General features: G+C 39.4%; 1 protein-coding gene across 2 annotated transcripts; it reads right to left on the bottom strand.

Annotated features, from left to right (window-relative positions):
* Positions 1–3,546: 3,546 nt before the first annotated feature.
* Positions 3,547–23,232, bottom strand: FBXO8 (F-box protein 8). 2 transcript variants are annotated; one of them, XM_015408139.1, is made up of 6 exons: positions 23,003–23,232; positions 14,343–14,679; positions 10,893–11,019; positions 8,624–8,742; positions 5,378–5,574; positions 3,547–4,148 (listed from the first exon to the last, which is right to left on the bottom strand). In XM_015408139.1, exons 2-6 carry the CDS (start codon positions 14,669–14,671, stop codon positions 3,961–3,963), a joined length of 960 nt encoding a protein of 319 aa, XP_015263625.1. In that variant the 5' UTR covers positions 14,672–14,679; positions 23,003–23,232; the 3' UTR covers positions 3,547–3,960. The 2 variants fall into 2 exon arrangements, with proteins under 2 accessions (XP_015263625.1, XP_015263624.1); XM_015408138.1 differs by having other exon boundaries at positions 23,007–23,232.
* Between the last annotated feature and the right edge of the window lie 316 nt (positions 23,233–23,548).

Below are 23,548 nucleotides of genomic sequence, written 5' to 3'. Positions count from 1 at the left end.
CGTCCGGGTTTCCCAGGTTGTTGTGCTGACATACTGCAGTGGCAGTAGAGGGCAGGAGTCTGACAAAATCTCATTAATCATTTTAAATTAAATCCAACATTCCTCTCTGATGCTGCCAAGCAAAAAACTAACTTACAAATGAAAATGCCTTTGGAAAAAAGATCCGATATCCCAGCCTTGTAGGTTTCTAAATAAACAGATCTGAGATGCACGCATAGAAAGGAAATAATTGTTATTTCTAACCTCAACTATTCACAGGTCTCATTTTTAGGCACGTTTTATCAAATTCTGTATTTCAAATTTGCTCCATTGCCTTACTCAGGCTGGGTAAAAACACAATGTTATAGCAAAAATGTAAGATACCAAATGCTGAATCTTGTTCCTGAACTCTGTGCTTCCTTAACCTAAACCACAAGACAATTCAGAGTTTTTCTGAAAATGCTTATACTTAGGATAGCTGCCAATGGGAGGGTACCCCCCAGTTTAAAGACTATCCTCTCTTTTGTGCTCTTATCCTATATATTTGGTGTACAGAGAAGGAAATTTTAGTTGATCTTAAATGTGGTGAGGGAATGGGCAAATTACGAGTTCTTCGAAGTTTTACAGACTCAGGTATTTAGGAAAGGTTTGAAAATAGCAACTTGGCTAATTGCCTCTAGATGGCCATTCAAAGAATCTTTTGTAAGCCATCTATTTGCCATATGTTACTAGTACAAGTGTAAACTAGCAGAATAATAAAACATTTTTTGGTGGGCTATAGCTTTTGTGTACTCATTTGCAAGTCAAAATCAGCTTCTTGAGCTGTGTCTGGAAAATGTCGAGTGAGGCTGAAACAGGCATTCTTTAACTCACCCCAGCAGGGCAGTTACCATCTTCTTGGACAGAGATTCCTTATATTGAACAGCTTCACAACAGGCAGAAATTAACCCCATGTTTTGGTAAAAGATTCTGCCCTTGACTTGACTGCAAAAGGCACCCTGATTTTGATCCACATAGTACTGTATGCAGAATAGACTTCCCATAATATCGATTTCATTTGTATTTCTGTACCTACATCCCATTATGAAGCTCAAGGCAGCTTACATAGGACTCTCAAAAAGTCACCCATCCAAGCACTGTCATAAACCAGACCTTGACCTGTGTATCTTCAGTAAGGTTGCTTTAACATGTGCTCTCCCCAATCAGCAGGATTGCAACCTTGGGCTATGAGAAATGTTCTGTTTTGTTTATTCTGATATAATTTGTCTCCAGCCAGAAACTTGTTTCTTAATACAGAAGCTGATACTTGAATGCTTACCACTGGACTCCTTAAGCATTCAAAAAATTACTACTTTATAAAGTAAAACAAGAAATTATATTCCCTCCACACAACTGGTTGATAATATCAAAAGCCTTTTAAAGCACAATGGCAGAGAGATAATTGCATGTAGATTTTTGAAGCTTGTATCTTTTTACTCCTTAAATCAAAACCAAACTGTGCATAAAGAAACAGGAAATCCTTTAAGTCTGTCCTATGTCCACTTTAATGGTACTTTGGAGATTAGGGGAGATGATTTTCCAAAAGCAATCAAAAAGCTGGTAATCTAAAGCTTATTGGGTGCACTATTTATTTAAAATATCCATAAAAGGAGATGGGGGGGAAGGAGAAGAATTCACCAATTAGGTGAGAAATCATGGAAGTCTGAAACTACTTTCATGTAAAACAAAACCATGAACAGACTTCCCAATAAGAAATATAAAGTATGAATGCCACTCAGTGGAAAAACCAGTTATAATAAGTAGCATAAATACTGCATTATAAAGTATTGTCAGCATTGTATTTCTTAAGTGTTTTATGGCCTTCCAAGCTATATTTTCAAAATATCATTTGTCATTCACTGGATGTAATAGATTGTTCTTAAAAGTTCTTGCTCTTTGGAAGAAAAAGCCTTGAGGGAAATATTAACGACACTACCATCTTCTAAACTGTCTTTAAAAGAATACTGTATTTGTGTTTCTGTACCAACTGTAGGATTTACTGCAGCATAGTTTGAGAGCAAGGTAACCCTAGAAGAAAAAGCAGAAGCTCTATAATTTTGTCTTGCATACCAACTTACATAACAATAATTCCCACGTCCTATACATCTACTTGCTTTTAGTTGACAGGATTTCCTGTAAAAAATTTAGTTACTTTATGTTTTTCAGATTAGGTCTCAACTTGTCATGTGTTTTTCAGATTAGGTCTCAACCTGTCATGTGTTTGAGGTCCAAACTAATGGCTGGCTTCAATTAATCAAAGCATTCTTTGGTACACAACTACTTCAATATTCTTTGAAAACGAGAACTTACTGGTTTTTCCAAAATGAAGATCGTTCCAGAGAACTCACCAAGCTTCAGTTTGCCCTGAAGGAAGGAAGGAAGAACTGCACCTGCTGAAATTTCTCCTTCTACAAGACCATTAAAGGTATAAGAACCTCACTTGGTCCCCCTAACTTGGGTCAAATGCCAGTAACTGAAGAAGTGTGCTTGCACATGAAAGCTTATACCTTGAATAAAACTTTGTTGGTCTTAAAGGTGGCACTGGACTCAAACTTGGTTCTGTGTAAGACTGCAATCCTAAGAACACTTTGTGGGAGTAAGCTCCTATGAAGAAGATGGGACTTATGTACAATTACACATTATTAGGATTGCTCTCTAACTATGCTCCCTCTCACCATCTGTGCTGCACATTCACTAGGTCTTTCTGCCCTTATTTGTGGAATTCAATAAGTAATGACCACTACCTACAATTGATAGGCAGGAGGGCAGTCTTACCAAGTCAGCAGGCATTTTCTTCAGTATGAAGTCAGTTGTGCAAGCACAATTGGTTGCTTCTAATGCTGCTGCTGACCTATACCTCAGGCAGCACTCCCTGCCCTTAAGACAAGAGACCTGTGCAGATGACCTGTCTGTGTTTTGACTCAGTGCAGACAGGGAGCGTGAGCATGAGTACACATAGCCCCCTTCTGTGACCAGCAACATTTGGAAAACAGCATAATTGATCATGGGGAGCAGGGACTATGCATGCACCATGAAGATGACTAGGCAATTGGGCGACCCAGCAGGCTCATGACCACTAGATCTCTCCCTGTGTTAAATCAACATGCAGATGAGTTGTCTGCACAGAGCTAGAGACTGTACTGATAAAATAGGATGGAAAAGGAGAGTGATTATTAGCACTAAACCATGGAACAGCTCATTATGTCTTGTCCAGGTCCCCAAGAAATTAATATTTATGCCATTGCACAATTTTGCCCTTGCATCATGTTATTATAAAAATTATTTTCATTTTTAGCAGCATAATTTTCTGCACGCCAGATCTAGCTCTGCCACAAAAATGAGATAGCTAGAGATCCAACTCATCCAGGACGACTGCAAATGGCAACTGAGAATTTAGAACGGTTTCATCTGAAAACCCTTTTTAAGTCTGCACCCTGAACACTTCATAAAACAGCAACACAATTAACAAGAACAGCTCTAAAATGTAAAGAAATAAATACAAAAGTCATATTCTAAGAGAGAGACAGAAAAAACTTTAGTTAAAATATTTTACAATAAAATAATTATGATTATAAATCTCTTTAGTTAAATATGTACACATTACTTAAAAAAACTGGTTAAAGTTCTCAAGCAAATCTACTGCACAAGTCCACCATCTTGTCAGTTTAAAATCATAATGTCAGCTTAACATTCAGAAGCAGTAGTGTATCAGACTAATGGCAATGTCTGTGCAAACTGTAAGCAAAATTAAGGAAAAAACTGCATTTTTTTCAGTTCCCATGGTAAATCGCTAATAAAAAGTTGCTCATGTACATTTGCATTGGAGACAGAGGTTAGAGAATGACCAGCACTAATATAACCCCATATCTACCAAAATTAATTCCTTGGATAGCTTTAAGTTCGGTCAAACTACAAATTCCAAGTCCTAGCAAATTGTGCTTTTTAGGCAGCTACATGGCCTATCAGGTAGATATTGTCATAAAGGTGCCCAACAAAATCTTCACTAATGTTCTGAGCTGCTCGGCGTGTGTTTCGGATAAATTCTCTCTTTGACATTTTATTCTTCACATGAGGGCTAGTAAGATCAATGGAAAGCAGGATCAAAGAGTAGCATAGTACATACACAGCATCTAAGAAGAAAGGAAAAATGGCTTTGAGAACTTGAAATTATATTTTAAAGAAAGTTAAAGTTTTTTTCCACCTTAAAAGTTACTTCATTCTTCAGAACATGATAATAAAACCCAGTAACATTACCTACATGTAGCCACTGAATGTGAATACATTAAAAATGCCTTTTAGATCAGACCAAAGTCAACAACAGTACAGTCTTCGGTCCCTATATCTGGTCATCAGATGTATTCTGCTTCTGAACACTGAGATTCTATTCTTTGCTATTACGGAGTAACATACTAATAAGCCTGTATTTCATGAATTTGCCCAACAGGCTTTGCGGGGTTCAGCTGATTTTTAGGAACACTTTTTACTACTGCAGCTTTGCATTAAATCTCCTAAAAAAGTAGTATAGTAAATATTCAAGGTTACATGAGAATGGATTTAATTGCTTGTTCTTTACATGGATATGCCTCTGTTCTTGGGTCATCCAAGTCACTGCACCATGCTTTTTCCTAATAACTTAGCTCTGATTACGGTTGCCAGGTCCCTGCAGCAACCAGCAGGAGGGAGTTCCCAGTGGCAGGTAGAATTCCAGGCCAGCAATGTTGCCAGCAACATGGTGCCATCACTTCCGGCACACACAAGAAATAATGTTAGTGCATTAGTACAAAACTCCCTGGCAATGTACTGATGGCACATGGGGAACACTGGGAAGCTGCTGGCACTCCGCCCCATTTTTATGCCATCCCCCCTGCCAGACAGCTTCTTGGCAGTGGGGGGGTGGCCGCTGGGGATCCCTTGACCTGGTGGGCAACTGGAAGTCCTAGCTCTGGTCAATCTGCAACCATTTGACACAGACCTTAGACGCTTATTCTAAGGCTTAAATTCCAAGGTGTTACATTGTATATAAGAACAGTCTGAGGAGCTAAATGCTAGTGTTGAGGCTTAGAGCCTGGGACAGACCGAATTTGAATTCATACCTACCCAACCCTGTATGCAACACACACTATATTGGTTCATTTCTATAAAGCAACCAGTTTAAGGAGGCAGTACTTGAGTCACACTAAAATTGCAGAGCATGCAAATCTGTGCTGGGCTTCAGCCTTACACATCAAACCTAAATCCATTTTCTAGGAAGTAAGCTGTATTAATCTTATTACTAAGCTATATTTAGTCAGGTCTTAATTTACAGTAGAAACTGATGCTCCAAGCTATATATAAAGTGGATACAAGCCCCCCCTTTTACCTGGGCTAAGACCAAGCTCTCTCATCAAATCAGGGTTACAAGCGCAGAATCTGTGTGAGAACTTTGTGATAAGAGTCTCAAGATATTCCCCACGCTCCTCAGGGGCATGAATGTGTTTGAAAAATTCTCTTAGTGCATTTGGCAGGAATTGATTTCTGAAGTTGTGTAGTGTCACAAGGTCATCTAGAACATCTCGCCTGATTTGAAGAAAAAAAGAAAACATTTTAAGACAAATGCCTACTTTTTAAACAACTGTGCACTCAAATTTAGAAATAGGACAGGACCCTTTTAACAAAAAGAAAAGAAAAATGATTTTAAAGTAAAGAATATTCAACTAGAACAGTGTACTAGTGTACTCTTCGGCCTCATACTATGCAATTCTACTCATAACTAATGTATAGTATGTTGGCTCACTCCCAGGAAAGTAGCCTTTCTATGCATATTTAGCATTAAAGGTACAGAAGCAGGGTACAGAAGCAGTATCATCCTTGTTCAAGCAGGCTTCTGATCTTTGAAAGAACAATGCAAAGAGAATGTTCTGACACACACAATGGTTTTCCCTCATATGTATATAAAATGGCAAAATAGTATTTAAAAAGTAGATCATGATCAATCATATAATACAGAATATTGCCATTTAACACTAGCCGTTAGAAAGACAAATATCACAAGAATACAGTCATTCTCCTAAAATAGTGAAATGAAACAGAGCTTCAGTGCAACTTGATAAGGGTAAAGAAATAGACGCAAAAGCTGAACTAGCTGTAATATGCATGGAGGGCAGTAATCTGTCAAATGTATTCTAAGTTAATACTGTTAATATACCCAGTTGAAGGTTCATATAGTTCCTATGAAAATAAGGCCATTTAAGTACCAGTTCTGATGTAATGCTTTAAACCATAGCACTGCTCTTCAACAGATTTTCAAAAAGGCAGACTCATGAAAATATTTTGCTGGAATTGGCAGCTTACCCAGAAAGATACCTGAAGCTAAAGCGGGAAAACCCAGGTCAAAGACTACATTTCAGTAGACAGCATTGTGAAATAACAAGTAATTTAAGTAATACAAGTGAACATCTATGAATCAATTGGCATTGTTTGAAGAACTTTCAGAGAAGAAAAGTTACATTAGAATTTATTTTCAGCCTGTGGAAAGAACTTACCCTATTTTCAGCACAGGATAGCAACATAAGATGGTACAAAAGAGAAATATAATTTGATTGCTTTCTCCCACTATGGAGCTATTCTGCAATTACAGCATGAAAAACACTAGCATGCATTTAACACTTAAGCTCTCCAGATCTTAAAAACCTGTGCTGCCATGTTAGTGGGTAGCACTGACTTTGGGAATATGTGTATACATCTGGGACACTTCTCCAGACCCTCCAGGTTCTAAGAATATTTCTCAGTTAGTGTCACGCATATGATATGAATACTTCCAAAACATTACCAAATCAGCTGACATTACTCAAACAATTTATTACAGTTTATTTATAAAATTTATACCCTACCTTTCTATCCTCATCAGGGCCTAGTGCTATGCATGCTTACCCATAAAATGTTTCCATCCCAATTAAAGGTGCACAGAATTGCACACCTCTCAAACGTTTGCACATTCACAGTGTTCCCTTTAAGCTGAGTTAGTGTGAGCTAGCTCACAGTTTTTTAGCCTCTGGCTCACACGTTTTCACCTTAGCTCAGGAAGGATGGCTCCAGAGCAAACCAATTTATGCAGTAGCCAAATCGCTCGCTCACAACTTTAATGCCAGTAGCTCACAAAGTAGGATTTTTGCTCACAAGACTCCACAGCTTAGAGGGAACATGACTAGTCCTAAAACCTAAGAAGCCTTCTACAGACAACATTAAACAGCAACAAGATCCTTCACATAACAAATGTACAAAGGAGGATGTTGGATAAAACACAAAACAGCTGCAAATGACAGCACAAGAAGGGAACTGATGACAATATGGAAAGAAGGAACAAGTCACAATAGAAATCACCACTGCACGTGACAGCGCTGAATGGCCAAGCTTCCCTAAAGTGACCCCCCCCCCAACATGCTTATATACCCTTTTCATCTCTGGGCTATTGTTATCACATTATTCCACGCTTGAACAACACTTGGAGTAGTTTCCCAAGTGTATATAGTTACTTTTGCAGTTTCTAAGGGTCTTTTCATACGTTTGATTATTCTGGGATGGCAGCTCCTGGCCACATTATGACCTCTCATTTATTTAAATACTCAAGAAGCACACAAACAAGGAACCTTTATTCAAAAGATGGCCTCCTGAACAGACCAACAATAAATCCTGTAGAACCTTAGAGAAATACAGGGTGATTGTGGAAAACCTTTTGTAGACTGGATGTGGACTTTCATGGACTGGATAGATAGAGGCTCTTGCCTCTCTTTCGTCTCAAGGTATGCAATGAAGTAAACATTAACAGGACTGTTATCTCTGATAAGAAGTTGTCAGTGGAGATCATACATCCAGAACTACACAATGGTTTGTGATTAAGCAAAGATGAGGAGCAAGAATACACCCCTGTAACACCCTGGAATTCCGTGTGCAGACCGGAGAGCTTTCCCTAGACAGCAACTCTAAGATACTGTTTCTTTACATGATTTAGTTAAATGGAAAACAATTTGCCTTACTCAAAACTCCCCATGATTATTATTTAATTCAATGTACTGTTTCCTTATGACTCAGCTACTCTCCCTCTTCCTGAGGCACAAACAGAGATTGTAGCATTGTTCCTAACAAACCCTGAATATGATATATGGACAAAATACTGGGGGAGTGTGAAAACCAAACGTGACTATATGTGCCGAAGCACTAAAACCAAGGATCAAAATAAGCAGAATGAATCCATGACTACAAAAAATAACTTTGATGCTACAAATTGCAGGGTGGGGTGTCCAAATGCCATTTGTGTAACACATTGTGATTTAAGGATCACTTTCCCTGCGCCAAATTTTAAGAATTTGATGCATAATAGAAAAAGTCCAAATTCAGAGATGTATTATCAGCATCCTAAACTAACCAATGCTATGTGTCTGTAATTTCTAAGTGATACATTTTTGCTTAATTGAACACACTTTATTGGTCAAATGATGAGAACAGAATGAAATTGAATATCCTGAGCTTCATCATTGCTAACTACCCCATTACTCCATAGTATTTTAATCAGATATGCAATTCTTTTAAATAAATGGAATAGTGTTCCCCCCTTTCAGAATCAAATTACCTTTCATCAAGATAGATTCTCAGTTTCTTCCAATTTAAGGTTCTCGTACAGAAGATAAACTTAGCTATTTCCTTTGGTGAATCATCCAGTATTCCCTTGGACATGAAGTAGTTGACTCCCTGGGACAAAGAGATGTTTTATATATGTAAGATTAGCTTTTTAGGTTCATCTAGATAATTTGGTATGGAATAAATCCTAACAATTATAAAGGACCATTATGTTGAGATTCTGTCTCTAGAACTACATTTGAGCATGCTCAGTCCAATTTATACACATACAAAATATTAGTGTCATTAAGGTTGAGATTTTATATGTACCAAAGCAGCAGAAAACATGCTTGCCTCAACAAGCACTGCTTTTTAAAAAGACAACATTACAGACACATAAATCCTATGGACCCATATTTAATTTTCTAACTTAGTTTCATGAAGAAATCTAATCCAAAATGTATTATTTAGCCTTTTTGTTTTGTTTTACAGCAGGAACTTCCAAGTTATGATATGTATGGAATAAATGCATGATTTTGCACACAAGTTCCAATACAGGCATATGCACATTATGCATGTTTTGAAGCCACAGATTTCATTCCAAATGTTAAAAATGTATTCAGAAAACTCACAGACCCAGCATTTGTCATAAAAATGTAATTTGTACAGTTCTTTTATTACTTCCATACTACAGAAATATTTTACCAATTTTTTTAGCTCTTTTGTTTTCTCTTTAAAACTTTTAAAAGGCTGCACAAATGAAACTTTGGAGTGAAATGTTCCCTTCAATATCATGGACCTCACTATGATCTTACACTTCAAAAGGCACTTAATGTAAGAGATAAAATATATTTCCCAATTAAAGAGGATGAGATACCACTATTTAATGCTGTCTGAAGACTATGAGCTGCTGCTTCACTGCCAGATTGCCTAGCTCTGGCACAAGGGAACCCTGATACCCACACAATGGAGTCTGACTTCAGTCCCAACAACAACTGCTGCTACCACTTCAGCAGTACTCGTTGCTGCCATAGTGCGAAGGAACCAGATAACTGCACTTTTGTAGAAGTTGCAAGAACAAGCTGGCAGATGGTATTTCAATCCAGTTCATACCCAAATTATCTGTGGCACCTAACAAGGATTTTAATGTTCAAGGGTTGTCAGTAAAATGCTGCATTTTTATTTCCAAGAATAAAGAAGCCACATGTTCAGGAGAAGGACTGTGGCTCACTGGCAAAGCATCTGCTTTGCATGAATAATGTCCCAGTTTTTACTCAGGAGAATTTGACTGATAGGGTAGGCATGACTACAACTTTATCTCCAGCACTGTACAGACTTTATAGTAGGCAGATGTGCAACTGATTTATATCTAAATATCTGAGTACAGTAGCCTAAAACTTCTGAATACTCAGAATGCAAAATGCTATTTAGGGTGTAATTTCACTGTACATAAATGTATACTTAGATCTAAAATTTATCTTTCAAACCTGAAGCCCTTTTCAACAACAAAACAGGTTTACAAGACAGAAAAAGCAAACAGGCAATTAGAAAATGCACGATGAGAGATCTAAATACATGGAAAACTCATACACACATGTCATGTACACAGTAGTCTAATACAGATTCCAAATGTGTTTCAATATTAGAAAACCATTGGAAGCAATATTACTATTTAAGCACTCTTCAAGTAAAACAGCAGTGCACATCATACTACCCTTTCAGACAAATACCAAACAACTACAGTTTTAGTTAAGAAATGAGGTTACATTTGACTGTGCCCCAACTGCATGTATTAATTCTCTACTGTGCAAGAAAAAAGGATAATTTATTCTTAATCCTACAATCAGAGTGAATGTAACCAGTGCTTTTTTGGGGGGAGGGGGGAGTGCTCCAGAATGGAGTTCCAGCACCTCTTTTAAAAATGTTAAAAAGTTCATGAGTTTTCAATATACAGATTGAAAACTTCACTTCCCTCTTGAGAGTTCTGGCGCCTCTTTTTCCAGAAAAAAAGCCATGAATGTAACATAGATCATCTCTCATCCCCAGATCTCAAAGACATTTGATTGGAAGCCAGTTCAAATGGATCTCAATATAAGCTATATTTTTTTTAAAAAAAACTTATGCTCAAGTTCCCAGCTTCTAGTGACCAGTATTGTCTAAATGCTCATCATGGGAGGAATGCCACACACCAGCAAGTTATGCTTTGAAAAGCAACCGAAAACTTAAACAAGAACATCAGAATTGTTATCTAAACTAACTAATGACAGCTGCTCTTCACTTACCTCTTCGGGACTGGCATTAAAGGTGAGGCTTCCCTCATCCAACTGCATATACAGTTTTCTGAAAGAAAATCCTAGAGATGGATTCTTATTATATATGGAACAGTGACCCCAAGTGGACTTGCACAATCTACAAAAGTTGAAGAAGAATACTCAGTGTGAATATAATGCTATCTCCTTATTAAACCTACTGGAAATGTATAAGAATTACTTAAATATTTTTACATAATACTGCAGTAGCATTTTAAAAGGTTTCTTAAGGCTGCACTCCTTAAGCAACACTATTCCAGTCTTTAGTAGGGCTACTCCGGAGTCAGTAGATTCAGATATGCTTTTCGTACCAATGTTTCATTCTGTTTGAAAAACAAAAGCAATATAGTTTACAGTGCAATTCTATGCAGAAATTAATGGGTTTAGACTGCTAAGGATTTCACTGTAAGTATACAGGATTTGTGCAACAACTGAGAAATTAAACTCTCTGATTATAATCAAGAAACAGTTTCATATGAACAGTTAGAGAGCATCAATAGCAATATTCAGATTCAAAATCTTCCAAAAACATGTATGTCTAAATTTACTTACTGCAGTGTCCCAACAGATAAAGGAAAACACATGTAAGCCTTCATAATGTAAGAGCTTAATAGTGCAATCCAGTACTTGGCTTCCCATTTTAACAGGCTCATTAATACAGCAGAGACTAACTGGGTAAGTAATGTAAACATCAATTGACCCTAACCTTGAATTTTAAAAATAATAACCCAACTACACATTAGTAAAGGGCAGCTTTTCTTCCAGGGAATCAATCATTACACAGAGAAGGAATGCGAACCAGTGTGTGGTTGGTGGTGGGGGTAGCATTCAAGATCACAACCCCATATTTTTTTACCCTTTCAGTCAAATATATAATCAGTAGACAGCACTTAAATGTGGAGCATGATGCTTACATTACTAGCATACTTTGTATTGTTTATGTACCTGTGACAAGGTTCTATGAAATCCAGTAACGACATTCACTAAGAACATTTGACACAAACTGACTGTGCAAGATGATCTTAAGGATTTTCATTCAAATCTGTCAGGTCTATGTAGGTCAAATTGCTGGTAAATTTTGCCCAGGTTTTCCCTGTTTGTTATTCCGCTTTCTAAAGCAGTTAATTTCTGAGCTTTAAAATTATTCAAACTACAATTTCATCGACTGAACTGGATTTTAACAAAAATATTACATACATTATCTACCATGATGCAATTATAGAAATGTTGTGCAATGTACTTCAGATCCAACATGGTTTCAAAACTCACTGCAATGAGGGAGGGAAGGGGAACAAAGAGATAAAGGTATTCTAGCAAGACCTCCAGATAACACTGAAGGAGAATAACCTTTACCACTGATTCTAAAATACCTCCTATTGTCCTATGGTGTGCTAGGATGCCATTTTAAGAACACAAGAACAGCCATGCTGGATCAGACCAAACACCCATCTAGCCCAACATTCTCCAAACAGTGCCCAACTAGTTGCTGTGGAGGGTCTACAAATAGGGCATAGAGGCCAATGTGTTGCCTCCCAGCAATGGTATTCAGAGGTTTGCAGCCTCTGTATATGGTGGGTTGCCTTAACTTGCCATGGCTAGTAGCCACTGAGGACCTATCCTTCATGAATAAAACCCCCTTTTAAAGTCAGCTACCCTCATGGCCATAACTACATCCACTGGCAATGAATTCCACAATTTAATTACTTGTTGAGTAAAAAAGTATTTCCTTTTGTCTGTCCTGAACCAGCTGCCCATAAATTTCACTGGGTGGAATTCTAGTATTATGGGAGGGAGAGAGAGAGAGAGAGAGAGAGAGAGAGAGAAAGAAAGCTCTCTGTACCCACTTTCTGCACTGCATGCATAATTTTATAAATCCCTTATCATTCCCACAGCAGTCTTTTCTAGACTGGGTTTTCCCCAAGAGGTACCCCACTCAGCAGTAATCCTATGACACCAACATCATCATTACATCTCGTACTTGAACATAGTTCCAGGTGGTAAGCCGTGTTGGTCTGAAGCAGTAGAACAAATGTAGAGTCCAGTGACATCTTTAAGACCAACAAAGTTTTATTCAAGGGATGAGCTTTCATGTGCATGCACACTTGTTCAAATACACTGGAATGGAAGGTAAGGGTTCAAACTTAGAGGCCTAAAAGCAAAAGCATGTAACATGATGAAGATGTTTTAAGATATGCAAAGACAAACTTTAATACTATTATTAATATTATCATCTATTATTTTTACTGCTATTTAGTTTTGTCTTCGCATATCTTAAAACAACTTCATGTTACATGTTAATTTGCTGTTCAGCCTGTCTATAAGTTTGAACTCTTACCTTCCTTTCCAATGTATTTGAAAAAGTGTGCACGCACACAAAAGCTCATACCTTGGATAAACCTTTGTTGGTCTTAAAGGTGCCACTGGATTCTAAATTTGTACTTGAACATAGTAATTTTTATTGAACTATGATTATAGCTGTTACACTTTTTAATTAATTTCATCAGTGAAGCAAGCTTTCACTGGGGATCAAGTGGTAAATTTATCTCTAGAATTTTTATCCCACTGCTAAGGCCCATAGTTGACATAGGTTTAAATGCAACATATATGGTTTTGTGGGGGAGAAAACGAGTGTGGCGATCATTTAAAGTCCATTGTAATGTACACATTTTTAATGTGCATCTACATAATGTCTGGAAGCTGTGTAATGTCAGCTCATCCACATTATGCCTTTTGTGAACAGCTACTCAAGCTCCAGTAAGCAGTCTGCGAATATGAGAGGAAAGCCAACTTTCCCACAGCTTCAAATAATTACTGGCAGATACAATTCCGTTATCAAACTATGTTCTTTTCCAGATAGATGGCAACTTTCTAAGGCCCAAAGCATTGGTTTTCAAAATACTTGCACTAACAGAGCTCACTAGATCTTAAGCTTTTTAAAGTAGACCAGGAGTAGCAACTCTTCTGTTTTACTAAGCAACTGAATAGTGTTAAAATTTGCTGTGCTGAACTCAAGCTCTAGAAGTACCCATAATTGCTTCTGATCTGGACTAGGAATCTATGTGTTACTTGTACAGGCCCACTAGACTTTTAGTAGCACAGTCTTAACAGCTTCTACCATGCGATCTACAAAAAACACTAACTTCCTTTGAAATAATGTTTCTGTGTGATCATTCCTTTCTGTGTCTCCATTAAAATAATTAACTGCTTCTGAATTTCAATCATTCTCTGCTTTTATCAAGTTTAAGCTGATATTTCTACAACCAATTCTTGCTTACTTAAATAGAAGCAAGAAAAAAATTAACACTAATTGTACAGCAATTTTTCACTTCTGATGTTTTGTTTAAACAAGAAAGTGGTGTGGACAAGAAATTGTGGATCAAATAGCTTGTTGTAACCTGTGTGCACGACCTCTCATTAACTTACCCTTGCCATAGAAGCTCATCATTAGCGAGATCCTGCCACACACATGAAGCCAGGCAGAGGTCTGTTGCATTCAGGTATGACAAAATGGTAAAGCTAAGCTCAGGCGGCAGCATTTCCAGGTTGATGAACCCTTCTTGTTCTTTTGATTTCCGAGTTTTAAGCAGATGGTAAATGTCAATGCCTCCTTGGGCATGTTTCCGATGGTTTGCATTTGAAACATTGTTAGCAGCTATTCTTCTACCATGTTCTCTTGAAAGATAGCTTTGCCCTGTATATCCCTGATGCTGCAGTTGCTGGTTCCTGGCCACTCTCCACAGCCCCTGACCCATCTGCAAGACTGTAGATTGAAAGCACACATACAAAAAAGTTCAATAAACAAAGCCCTGGAATAGGAAGTAGTCCTACCACTGTTCTGTGTTGCTAAGTATGTATAATTTCATAGGATTACAATTTTCATTCAAGGTATGAAGAATGAAAACAATCAAACATGATTCATAGCACAGTAAGGAAATAATCTTATTTATTGCATTAGTTTTGGACACAGTTACAAAGCTGATGCTGTAAATATTACTAAGCAATGGCTACTTTTGAGTGTTCACCAGTGAACAGTGATTCAAGACCACAGACTATTTCACCATCTGCTAGGGAACTCTAGAGGAAAAAGAAAAGTAGTGGACCTGCATGTTTACATTTACAATCAGACCTCATATTTCTCAGAGCAGTACCAGTAATTTAAAATACATTCAACTCCAAGCAATCACTGGCAGCCTGAAGTCATGATTCTGGTGTTTACTGTTAACTGGTGGTAATTCATAGAATCCTCAAAAGGTCCAACTCTTAATATGAGAAGGTGCAGAACTGTTGGAAAGCAATTAGAACCATCAACCCAGAAATCCACCCAAAGCAGATATAAGTATGAACAAAAAACCCCCCAAAAGGCATAAAATAACTGTAGACAAGGGCTACAAACTTAATGGTTAAGAACAGGCATGGGCTGAGCAACTGAGGAAGGAGAGAAATGCAGAACATGAGGGAACCTCTATCTTGGTTACTGCATTTTTGGTTGAAATATAGACTATTTTTGGTTGAAACATTTACAGAGCTGCAGAGCTACTTTCAGTCTAATAGTTTCAAGTACGAAATTGTGAACAGTGCATAAAAAGGAAATCCATGGCTGCTCTAATACTCAAATATGATAACCTAGAAAAGCTTTGGAATTCTACCTAACTGGGTAATAGCAACATGGGAATGGCTTACAAAAAGACTGCCCATTTTTTAAAAAAAACTGATGTAAGCTTTAGAAGTGTGATTAATTAGAAATGGTTTTATAGAATATGTAGTCTTCAAATACCAGCTTGACAGGTTACAGAACAGCTTGACTAGCCCAACTGCTCAGCAGCCACAACTCTAATTTTTTTTAAGTAAGTAAGCTGTTGTTGCTGAAGATGGCCAATAATGTAGGAAAATTTCCAGGCATGGGATAGTTTAAAAATTAGATATTGGTCATCCCCCCCACCCCCCAAAAAACAACAACCCTGGAGCATTTAGTTGCACATATCTTTAATCTGCAATCTACAAAATGTCAAATCAAACAACAAAGGTTCATCACTCAAGCTTACAATATAGTAAATGTCCTTACATGATGATAGTGGGGCTTTTTTGTAAGTTTATTGGGAGGCAAGGACATTGTAAACTCCTAGTAGAAGTAAATCTGGATTTTTACCATTTAATGTGCTATAACAAAGGAGCCATAACACATATCGCTAACCAGTATGCCAGAAGTATAAGTTAAAATCAGGAAAACTTTATAGGACATACAATTAGTACTGCTCAACTTGTTTGGTCCTATATTACAATAGAGGTCCTGTGGGCGTATCTCTGCTTATAACTGTACATCAGTGAAACCCTGTTATTTTTTTCCTCTTTTAATCTGTTATGGGTGGGATCCAAAGATGGTTTATTGGTCTCCCCATTTATCAGCAGTTCCCAGTCCTCCTAGAAAACTCACACTGTGTGTGTGTGGTTTCCTCTGGAATAACAACCCATGTGGTACAAGGAGCTGCTGGTGGAAGGAAATGCCCCTCCTTTGCTGTGTGCATGCGGACGTTCTTTCCACCCACACATGGGAGAGGGAGGACTGGATCCTGGCCACTGTTCACAACAGGCTTCCTCTTCTTCTGGCTAAAATAAAGCGATATTTTATTGGTTCCAGCTTTGAAGACTACTTACTGAACAGCTGGTCTAGGACTCTGAATGTCTTTTGCTTCTCTCTGGCATTCGATATAAGCAAGGGAGCAATGACACTGCCTATATAAACAAACTGCCCTGGGAAAGGAGCTATGGCAATATATGCCAAAGCTGCATTTCTGCACTAAGTTGTGCTGTTTAAACCCTGTTGACTTCAATAGGATTGCCTAACTGCACATCAGACTACAGCCTTATTTTCAGTATACTAAAGATAAACCTCATTTTTTCCACTGCTGATGTTTTTCAGTTAGAAGAGAAATCAGAAAGTAAAAATCAAACACAGCTCTTAGCTGAGACCTCTGGGTCTACTTTTAAAAATTCTAGCTTAAAAAAAAAAAAAAAACAAGAATCCTCATGGCAAAACCATGTGACTTATTTTGTTAATTCTTGCCAGGAACTTTATGTTGTAGGCTGAAGTTAAAAACAACGTCCCTGAAGTCTAGTTTGGTCACCTTGTAAATTAGGCACCTACAATAAGTATTTCAATAATAGCTTTTATTTACTAAGAAAGAAAGCTGTATAAACTCAGAGTTCCTCATAATAAAACCTACTCATTTCAGTGAGGCTTCTGCAGGCAATTTATTTGAAGAACATGGTTTCAACCAACAAACTCCAACTTGGAGATTCATTCTAGTTTACAATATATCTACACCTATACAATAAAAACAACCACTTTATGATGACATAGAAGCAATCATTCATTATAAAGTAGTTCTAAAGGCTTTTCTTACATTTCTAAAATATGTCTGCCCACAGCAGGAAAATGAGCATAGAACATAACAGAGAAAAAGAAAGCATTACAGTAATCTAGCATAAGCGTAGATATAAACTACATATAACCAAAATGTTTTCTTCCGCAAAGAGCTCAACCCTCCTAAACCAGTGATAGCTCTAGAAGCAGTTATGTACATCAGGCAAGGTTTGAAAGCTTTATGTCAACCTCTTAGCAAACTTGCAAACCAGCAAAAAAAAAAGGGGGGGTATGTGTACGTGCACCCCATTTTCAACAACTCAAAAATATCTCATGCCAGACCACACAAACAGTTCTAAACAGGGTCCACCATAGCTTCTATTATTGTAATGTTGAGATACTTACATAACTATTATAACAATTTGCAGTAAGCATGTCCCTAAATATTTACAGAAACACTGCCAAAATCCAGTCTTGTTGAGCACTTACTTTATGTGCCATCCTAATAAGAGTTAATTCACTTAGAAGGGTGTAACTCTGGTTAGGATGGCACTTTAAGTGTTCATAACAGTCAGTATTAGCTACTAAGCATAGTTTACACCCTTTAAATATAAAAAAACCCAAATAGGAATGAACGCACTGAAAGTGAAGATAGTCTGCTTAACCCAAGAGCACAAAGAATGCAACAGTTATGGAGAAGATATGGAGACATGGAGAAACAGCAAACACTTGTGCTTTCTGTTCCCTCTGCAACACCATCACATCAGTGGTCAGGACAAGAGCATAACACATGACTGGCATTAAACAAACACCGAATTCTGACTGCAGAACTAAACTGGATTACGCTCAGATATTTCAGTTACCTGGACATGTGGTGAAGTTGTTTACTAATAATTAGCAATGGCACACTACTCTGCCAAACACTAGAAGCATTTTGATATTTTTTAAAAAGTTTCCAATCCCGTCCAGAACCAGATTATATGCTAGCATAGTCTAGAAACAAGAGATGCATTCATAATTGCTACTGACAGAACAAAAGCTTCTCTTTTCAGAACAAATTACTATGCCACTTGTTTTTGCACCCAAACAATCGTACTAATTTATGATGTGCATCTCATTTTAAACAGCAAAATTTCAATTTAATTTAAAATTGGTAATTTAAAATAAGGCTGTTGGGAGGTTCAAGACAGGTTATAAGATAATAATATTTTATAAACTTTAGCAAAAATATAAACAAAATGCCATTTACAAATCCCCCTGCTTAAATAAAGGGTTTTGCATTGTTTTTGCGAACATCTAAAGAGGTTGATGTTTTGGGGACCTAGACCTGGGGATCAGTTACCAAACTATCTAATGGGTCGCTACATCTGACAATAGCAATATCAGCATCCCTTTTCATAACAGAAACTTAAAGTATATGGTCACATACCTATGCGCCCTTAGCTGGAAGACAGCTCAACTGAATATGCATAGGCTTAGACTGTAAAAGGGACAATGAAGTATCTTTAAAAAATGATTGCCATGACCAATGAAGCTTTAAATTAAAGGCTATTGATATTGTTCAAGGATTTTTCTCTCTTCAATAATCATAAAATAGAAGTTTCACTAGAACATCTCAAATAACACTACATTTCTGATTATAAACATCATCTGGCAGAAGAAATCTGTAGATGTATCAGAGTTTGACCAGAAAACCTCCTTCATCCACCTCTCTACATATCAACAACATACACAATAATCTTTTTCTCTGCACTAAGAGAAAAAGATTATTGTGTATAATCCTTCTTAGTAACACTGTAGATGCACTGTTTCTGTGGGGAAAACAGAAGAACTTCATATTTCAGACTCCACCTGCACCTAGATGGATGAGTCAACAAAGCTTACATGAAACCATATTTGCATTCATATGACTTGGGTTTTGTTGTTATAATGAAACACGAGAACACACAATACTGCTCACTTGAAGGACTAATCATGATTCTTGATACTAGACTAATACTGCCATTGTAAGATTATGATACTAGTCACTAAAGAAATTCTGGCAATTATAGGAATGTGCAATTTTTTATGCTGCCAGTCTGTCCAACTACAGATTTAAAAATGTATTTATTTGTTAATTTAAATTGCTTTAACTGAACTGATTAATTATATCATAACTTAACATTTCTGTATGGCACTCTGGAAAGGCTAAGTAAACTGAATGCACATCTTGAAGAGCTTCACATAAACAAGTGACCAAGTCTATTCAGTAGCGGGGGTGGGGGAAATGAAACCTTTGAACAATAACACCTACCACAGCCACTGTATTCTATAAAAACATGGATAAACAATAACAGTCAGATATTAAGCACTGACATGCCCAACTTTTGCAAGGATCAGGCTGCACATCAACAATATGAAATACACTGAGAGCCAGATCTGATCCACCACCCAAAGTCCCATTTAAACTGGATAGGAATATTGCTTGTACCCATGTGCATATGTGCCCATGTATATTTGCCACCACCCTACACAGGAGTATCTTTACCACTCTAACAGTGTGCTTACACAACAGATATAAGACATCAACTATACCACACAAGGCACAAAAGTGGACAGTAAAAGGATATAAGAGAAGGGACACAAGATTGGCATTGTTCAATACAATTCTATTCCCAAAGGACCGGGATTCAAAACCTACCTTGTGAAAGAGACGTGCTGTACAGAGAAAGCTTTGTGTCAACTCAACATAGTATTAGTCAGTGCACAGACCAACAGAACAAGCAGCCCACGCATTCCACAGACACTAGTCCCTATGATAAAAAACAACCATGCCATACACTGAAGCAGTAGCCACTCAGAAATGGGAAAGCAGGCCTCTATTGATAAGTAAGGTTCTAGATAGGAAGACAGAATCATGAGCATTGCCAGACTACTTTGACTGGTAGTAGCTCTCCAGGTACTCAGAAAAGATATGTTTCAGCCCTGATATATGAAATTATTTAACTAGACATACCAGGGATTGAAGCTAGGCCCTCAGAAACACCACCGAGACATGGGCACTTCTCAGAGGTCCACCAACATATACTGGGAAACACAGCCACAGAAGTCCAGAGACTCATCCACAAATCTAAAGAAATGGAGCAGTGGTTCTCAAACTTTGTGACTGAAAACTCTCTTGCATGTGGGTCGCAACGCTCAAACTCCTGAACTGCAGAAGGAAACTCTAGACCCCCCTCCTCATAGCAGTGGGGAATAGGGTTGCCAAGTCTACTTACCTTGGTGGCGGGGGAGCCGCCAAGTGACACGCTACGCCGCTCACGTTGGGGGCGTGGCCCTGATCATCGGAGGGGTTTCCCTCCAACGATCGGGGCCACGCCCCCAACATGAGCGACGTGGTTGCGTCACCTTCAGTGACGCAACCACGCTGCGCTTTGGGGGGGGCGGAGTTCCCCTCGGGGCCTGATTCCGCGGCAGCGGAAATCGGGCCTCCAAAGCGGGGGTTTACCCGCCACCCGCCCCCACTTGGCAGCCCTAGTGGGGAAAGGAGGGTGAAGCTGCCACATTCCCTTCTTCTCCCCTCCTGCACACTGTGGCCTCACTCACTCACAGTGGCTTAGTTTGCTCCCATCCACCAGTGGTGTGGAAGGTGACAGCATAGCTTAAATCAATGGCCTGAGGTGCAAGACCAATGTGTACCAAATAATATAGTAAGCTTAAAAGTGGGGTTCACTTCATCAAAGCTTGAAAACTACCAGGAGAAGGAGGCATATAACCCAGATTAAAAATGTGTTGGTTATGTTATTGTTCCATGTAGGCCCTGGTCACACGGGCCGGATATCGAGGGGGGGGGGGGGGCGTGGCTAATTGCCCCGGCGCAGTTTGATCTGTGATTACGTGATCAGACGCGCTGGTGGCACACCACCGGTCCTTCCCTCGGCGCCGGCGGGTAAACGAGGGACCAGAGGGGAATGCCGTGCACCGGCGCGATCACACCACGGGCGTCTGGAGGCAGCCCGTGGCAAACATTTACTAGTACCATGGAGGTAAAAAGGTAAAGGTAGAGGTTCCCTTGCTCGAAAGCCAGGCGAATCCGACTCTAGGGTTGCGGTGCTCATCTCCGTTTCAAAGCCGAAGAGCCAGCGCTGTCCGAAGACATTTCCGTGGTCATGTGGCCGGCATGACTAAACACCAAGGGGCACGGAACGCTGTTACCTTCCCACTGAAGTGGTACCTATTTATCTACTTGCAATTTCTTGCTTTCGAACTGCTAGCCATGGGTGCGCTCCACTTCCCAGATGTTGGGGTGTGATCGCGCCCGGATAATCCGCCCACCATCCATGTCTCTCCCACGGCAACTTTGCCGTGTGACCGGGGCCTGAGTTAAACATCTAGGATGTAATTCTATTGCATGTGGAATATTTGCTTTCTTGTTACCCATGCACTTTTTAAAACGATTCTTAAAGCAGAAATGTCTCACAGCAGTATGACATAATTATCCAGTCTGTTCCTGATTGATGCAAATCATGCCAAGGTACAGCAAAGTGACTTGCATACAGCTTCATGATGGGCACAATTATGAAAGTCTAACAGTAATTAGTGATTGTGAATAAGAAACCCTGTGGTGGTGGTAGAAGGGGCCACCAAGTTGCAGTCAACTTATGTAGCTGCTTTAAAGCAAATGGATGTGATCTTCCATCTTCACCTTTAGAAACACTCTGGAAAGGCTGAGGTTCTGTCATTTAAAAAAGCTGTCTCAAAATAAAACAAAATTTCTCAGAGCAGCTTACAAACTCCTTTCCCTTCCCCTCCCCACAAGACACCCTGTGAGGTAGGTGGGGCTGGGAGAGCTGAGAAAGAAACTACTCTTTTTCAAGAACAGCTGTGGCAGAACTATGGCTTGCCCAGGGTCATCCAGCAGCTGCAAGTGGAGGAGTGGAGAATCAAACCTGGTTCTCCCAGATTAGAGTACTAAGGAAAGGAGGAAGAGCATTATGTTGAAGGCAAACCCATTCAGTGGCAGGGATGGTTACACACACGTTTTTATTTAGAAGTGTATGAGCTTTTGTGAGTCACTGCTCACTTCTTCAGATGCCTGAATATCTGAAGAAGTGAGCAGTGACTCAGTAAAGCTCATATCCTATCACATATTTTGTTAGTCTTTAAGGGGCTACTCTTTTCTGCTGCTACAGACTAAGACCGCTACCCATTTTTATTTAGAAGGTTTCAACTATCTCCATTCCAACAAAGGCATCTCAGGTGCTGTGAAATACCTCCGGCTACCTGGCAGTCAGAGCAGACAATGCTGAGCAACACAGACGAGGTAAATAGCACGCAACATTTAAAAGCTCCAGATGTCAGCGGATAAGCATAGTGTGGCCTAACTAACGAACGTGTTCCCTCTTCCCAACTGCATGCCCCACAAACGAGACAAACAGACTCCTCGTTCTATACTTGAGCACGGGAAACCCCTTGTTTTGCCTCAGAGTTAAGAACGTGACTCTCTCATTACAGGAGCGAAAACTGGCCAGGAACAACGAACCACTCCCTCAGCCGACAAGCCCCCTTAAAGGTGTTCCCAACTGCACTAGGATGAGAAAACAGCGGAGTCGCTCCCTCCCCTCACAATTGGCTCCAAATAAGAACACCCCCCCGCCGCCCGCCACCCGAGGACCACGATTGGTCAGAACCCCTGCCTCTTACTTCCACTCAGACCAGAAAGTTAGGGTGTCCCACTCGTTACCTACACTAGCTCCGGTCCCGACCGCCGCCGCGACGAGTCGTGTTCAAATTGGTGCGCGATCCTCAGCGGATGAGAAGTGGGTCAAGCAGCTTCATATAGCTGGTGGAGACGGTCGGCTTCCGGGTCCCTACGCAAAAACATCAGTCGTCACCTCTTCCACGCGCGGACTCGTGAAGTTTTGACGTTTGTTGTCACCGCTGCACCCGTAGGCACAAATATTGTTACCGGAAGTGACGTTTAGGGTCCTCCTACTCGTGGAACCCGCTTCATCAGCAGATTCGGTACCAAGTAGGGCAAGCTTCATAGTACTGAAGTGCTCCTTTCGGGCGTGTGAGGGAAAATAGGATGTTGTTGTGAGAGCTGAGGCTAAAGGGTTGCGTTTGCGGGGTGGGGAGAAGAGGGATCAAAAAGCTGAAGAATCTGTTCATTTGAAGCGAAAGACTGCTGGGATTCCCGCGGGAGGGCTCAAACAGCCGCCAAATAGGAGAGAGGGCAAAAACCGAAGCCACCCGCAGGGGGGAGGGGCGGAGGGGCGGGGCTAGAGAC

The sequence above is a fragment of the Gekko japonicus genome, unplaced genomic scaffold (genome assembly GCF_001447785.1).
Source record: "Gekko japonicus isolate JY-2015 unplaced genomic scaffold, Gekko_japonicus_V1.1 scaffold109, whole genome shotgun sequence".
Taxonomy (NCBI): domain Eukaryota; kingdom Metazoa; phylum Chordata; class Lepidosauria; order Squamata; family Gekkonidae; genus Gekko; species Gekko japonicus.
Note: the sequence above shows the minus strand (reverse complement) of the source record. Positions and strands in the feature narration are given on the sequence as shown.

What these genes read in the sequence shown, in the direction of transcription:
- FBXO8 (XM_015408139.1), bottom strand. Translation starts at nt 14,671, where the DNA reads ATGGGTCAGGGGCTGTGGAGAGTGGCCAGGAACCAGCAACTGCAGCAT. An exon ending in TTAATGCCAGTCCCGAAGAG is followed by an intron (nt 8,743 to 10,892) that starts GTAAGTGAAGAG and finishes TCTTTGTCCCAG; the next exon opens with GGAGTCAACTACTTCATGTC. An exon ending in AGAATCTATCTTGATGAAAG is followed by an intron (nt 5,575 to 8,623) that starts GTAATTTGATTC and finishes TCTTCAAATCAG; the next exon opens with GCGAGATGTTCTAGATGACC.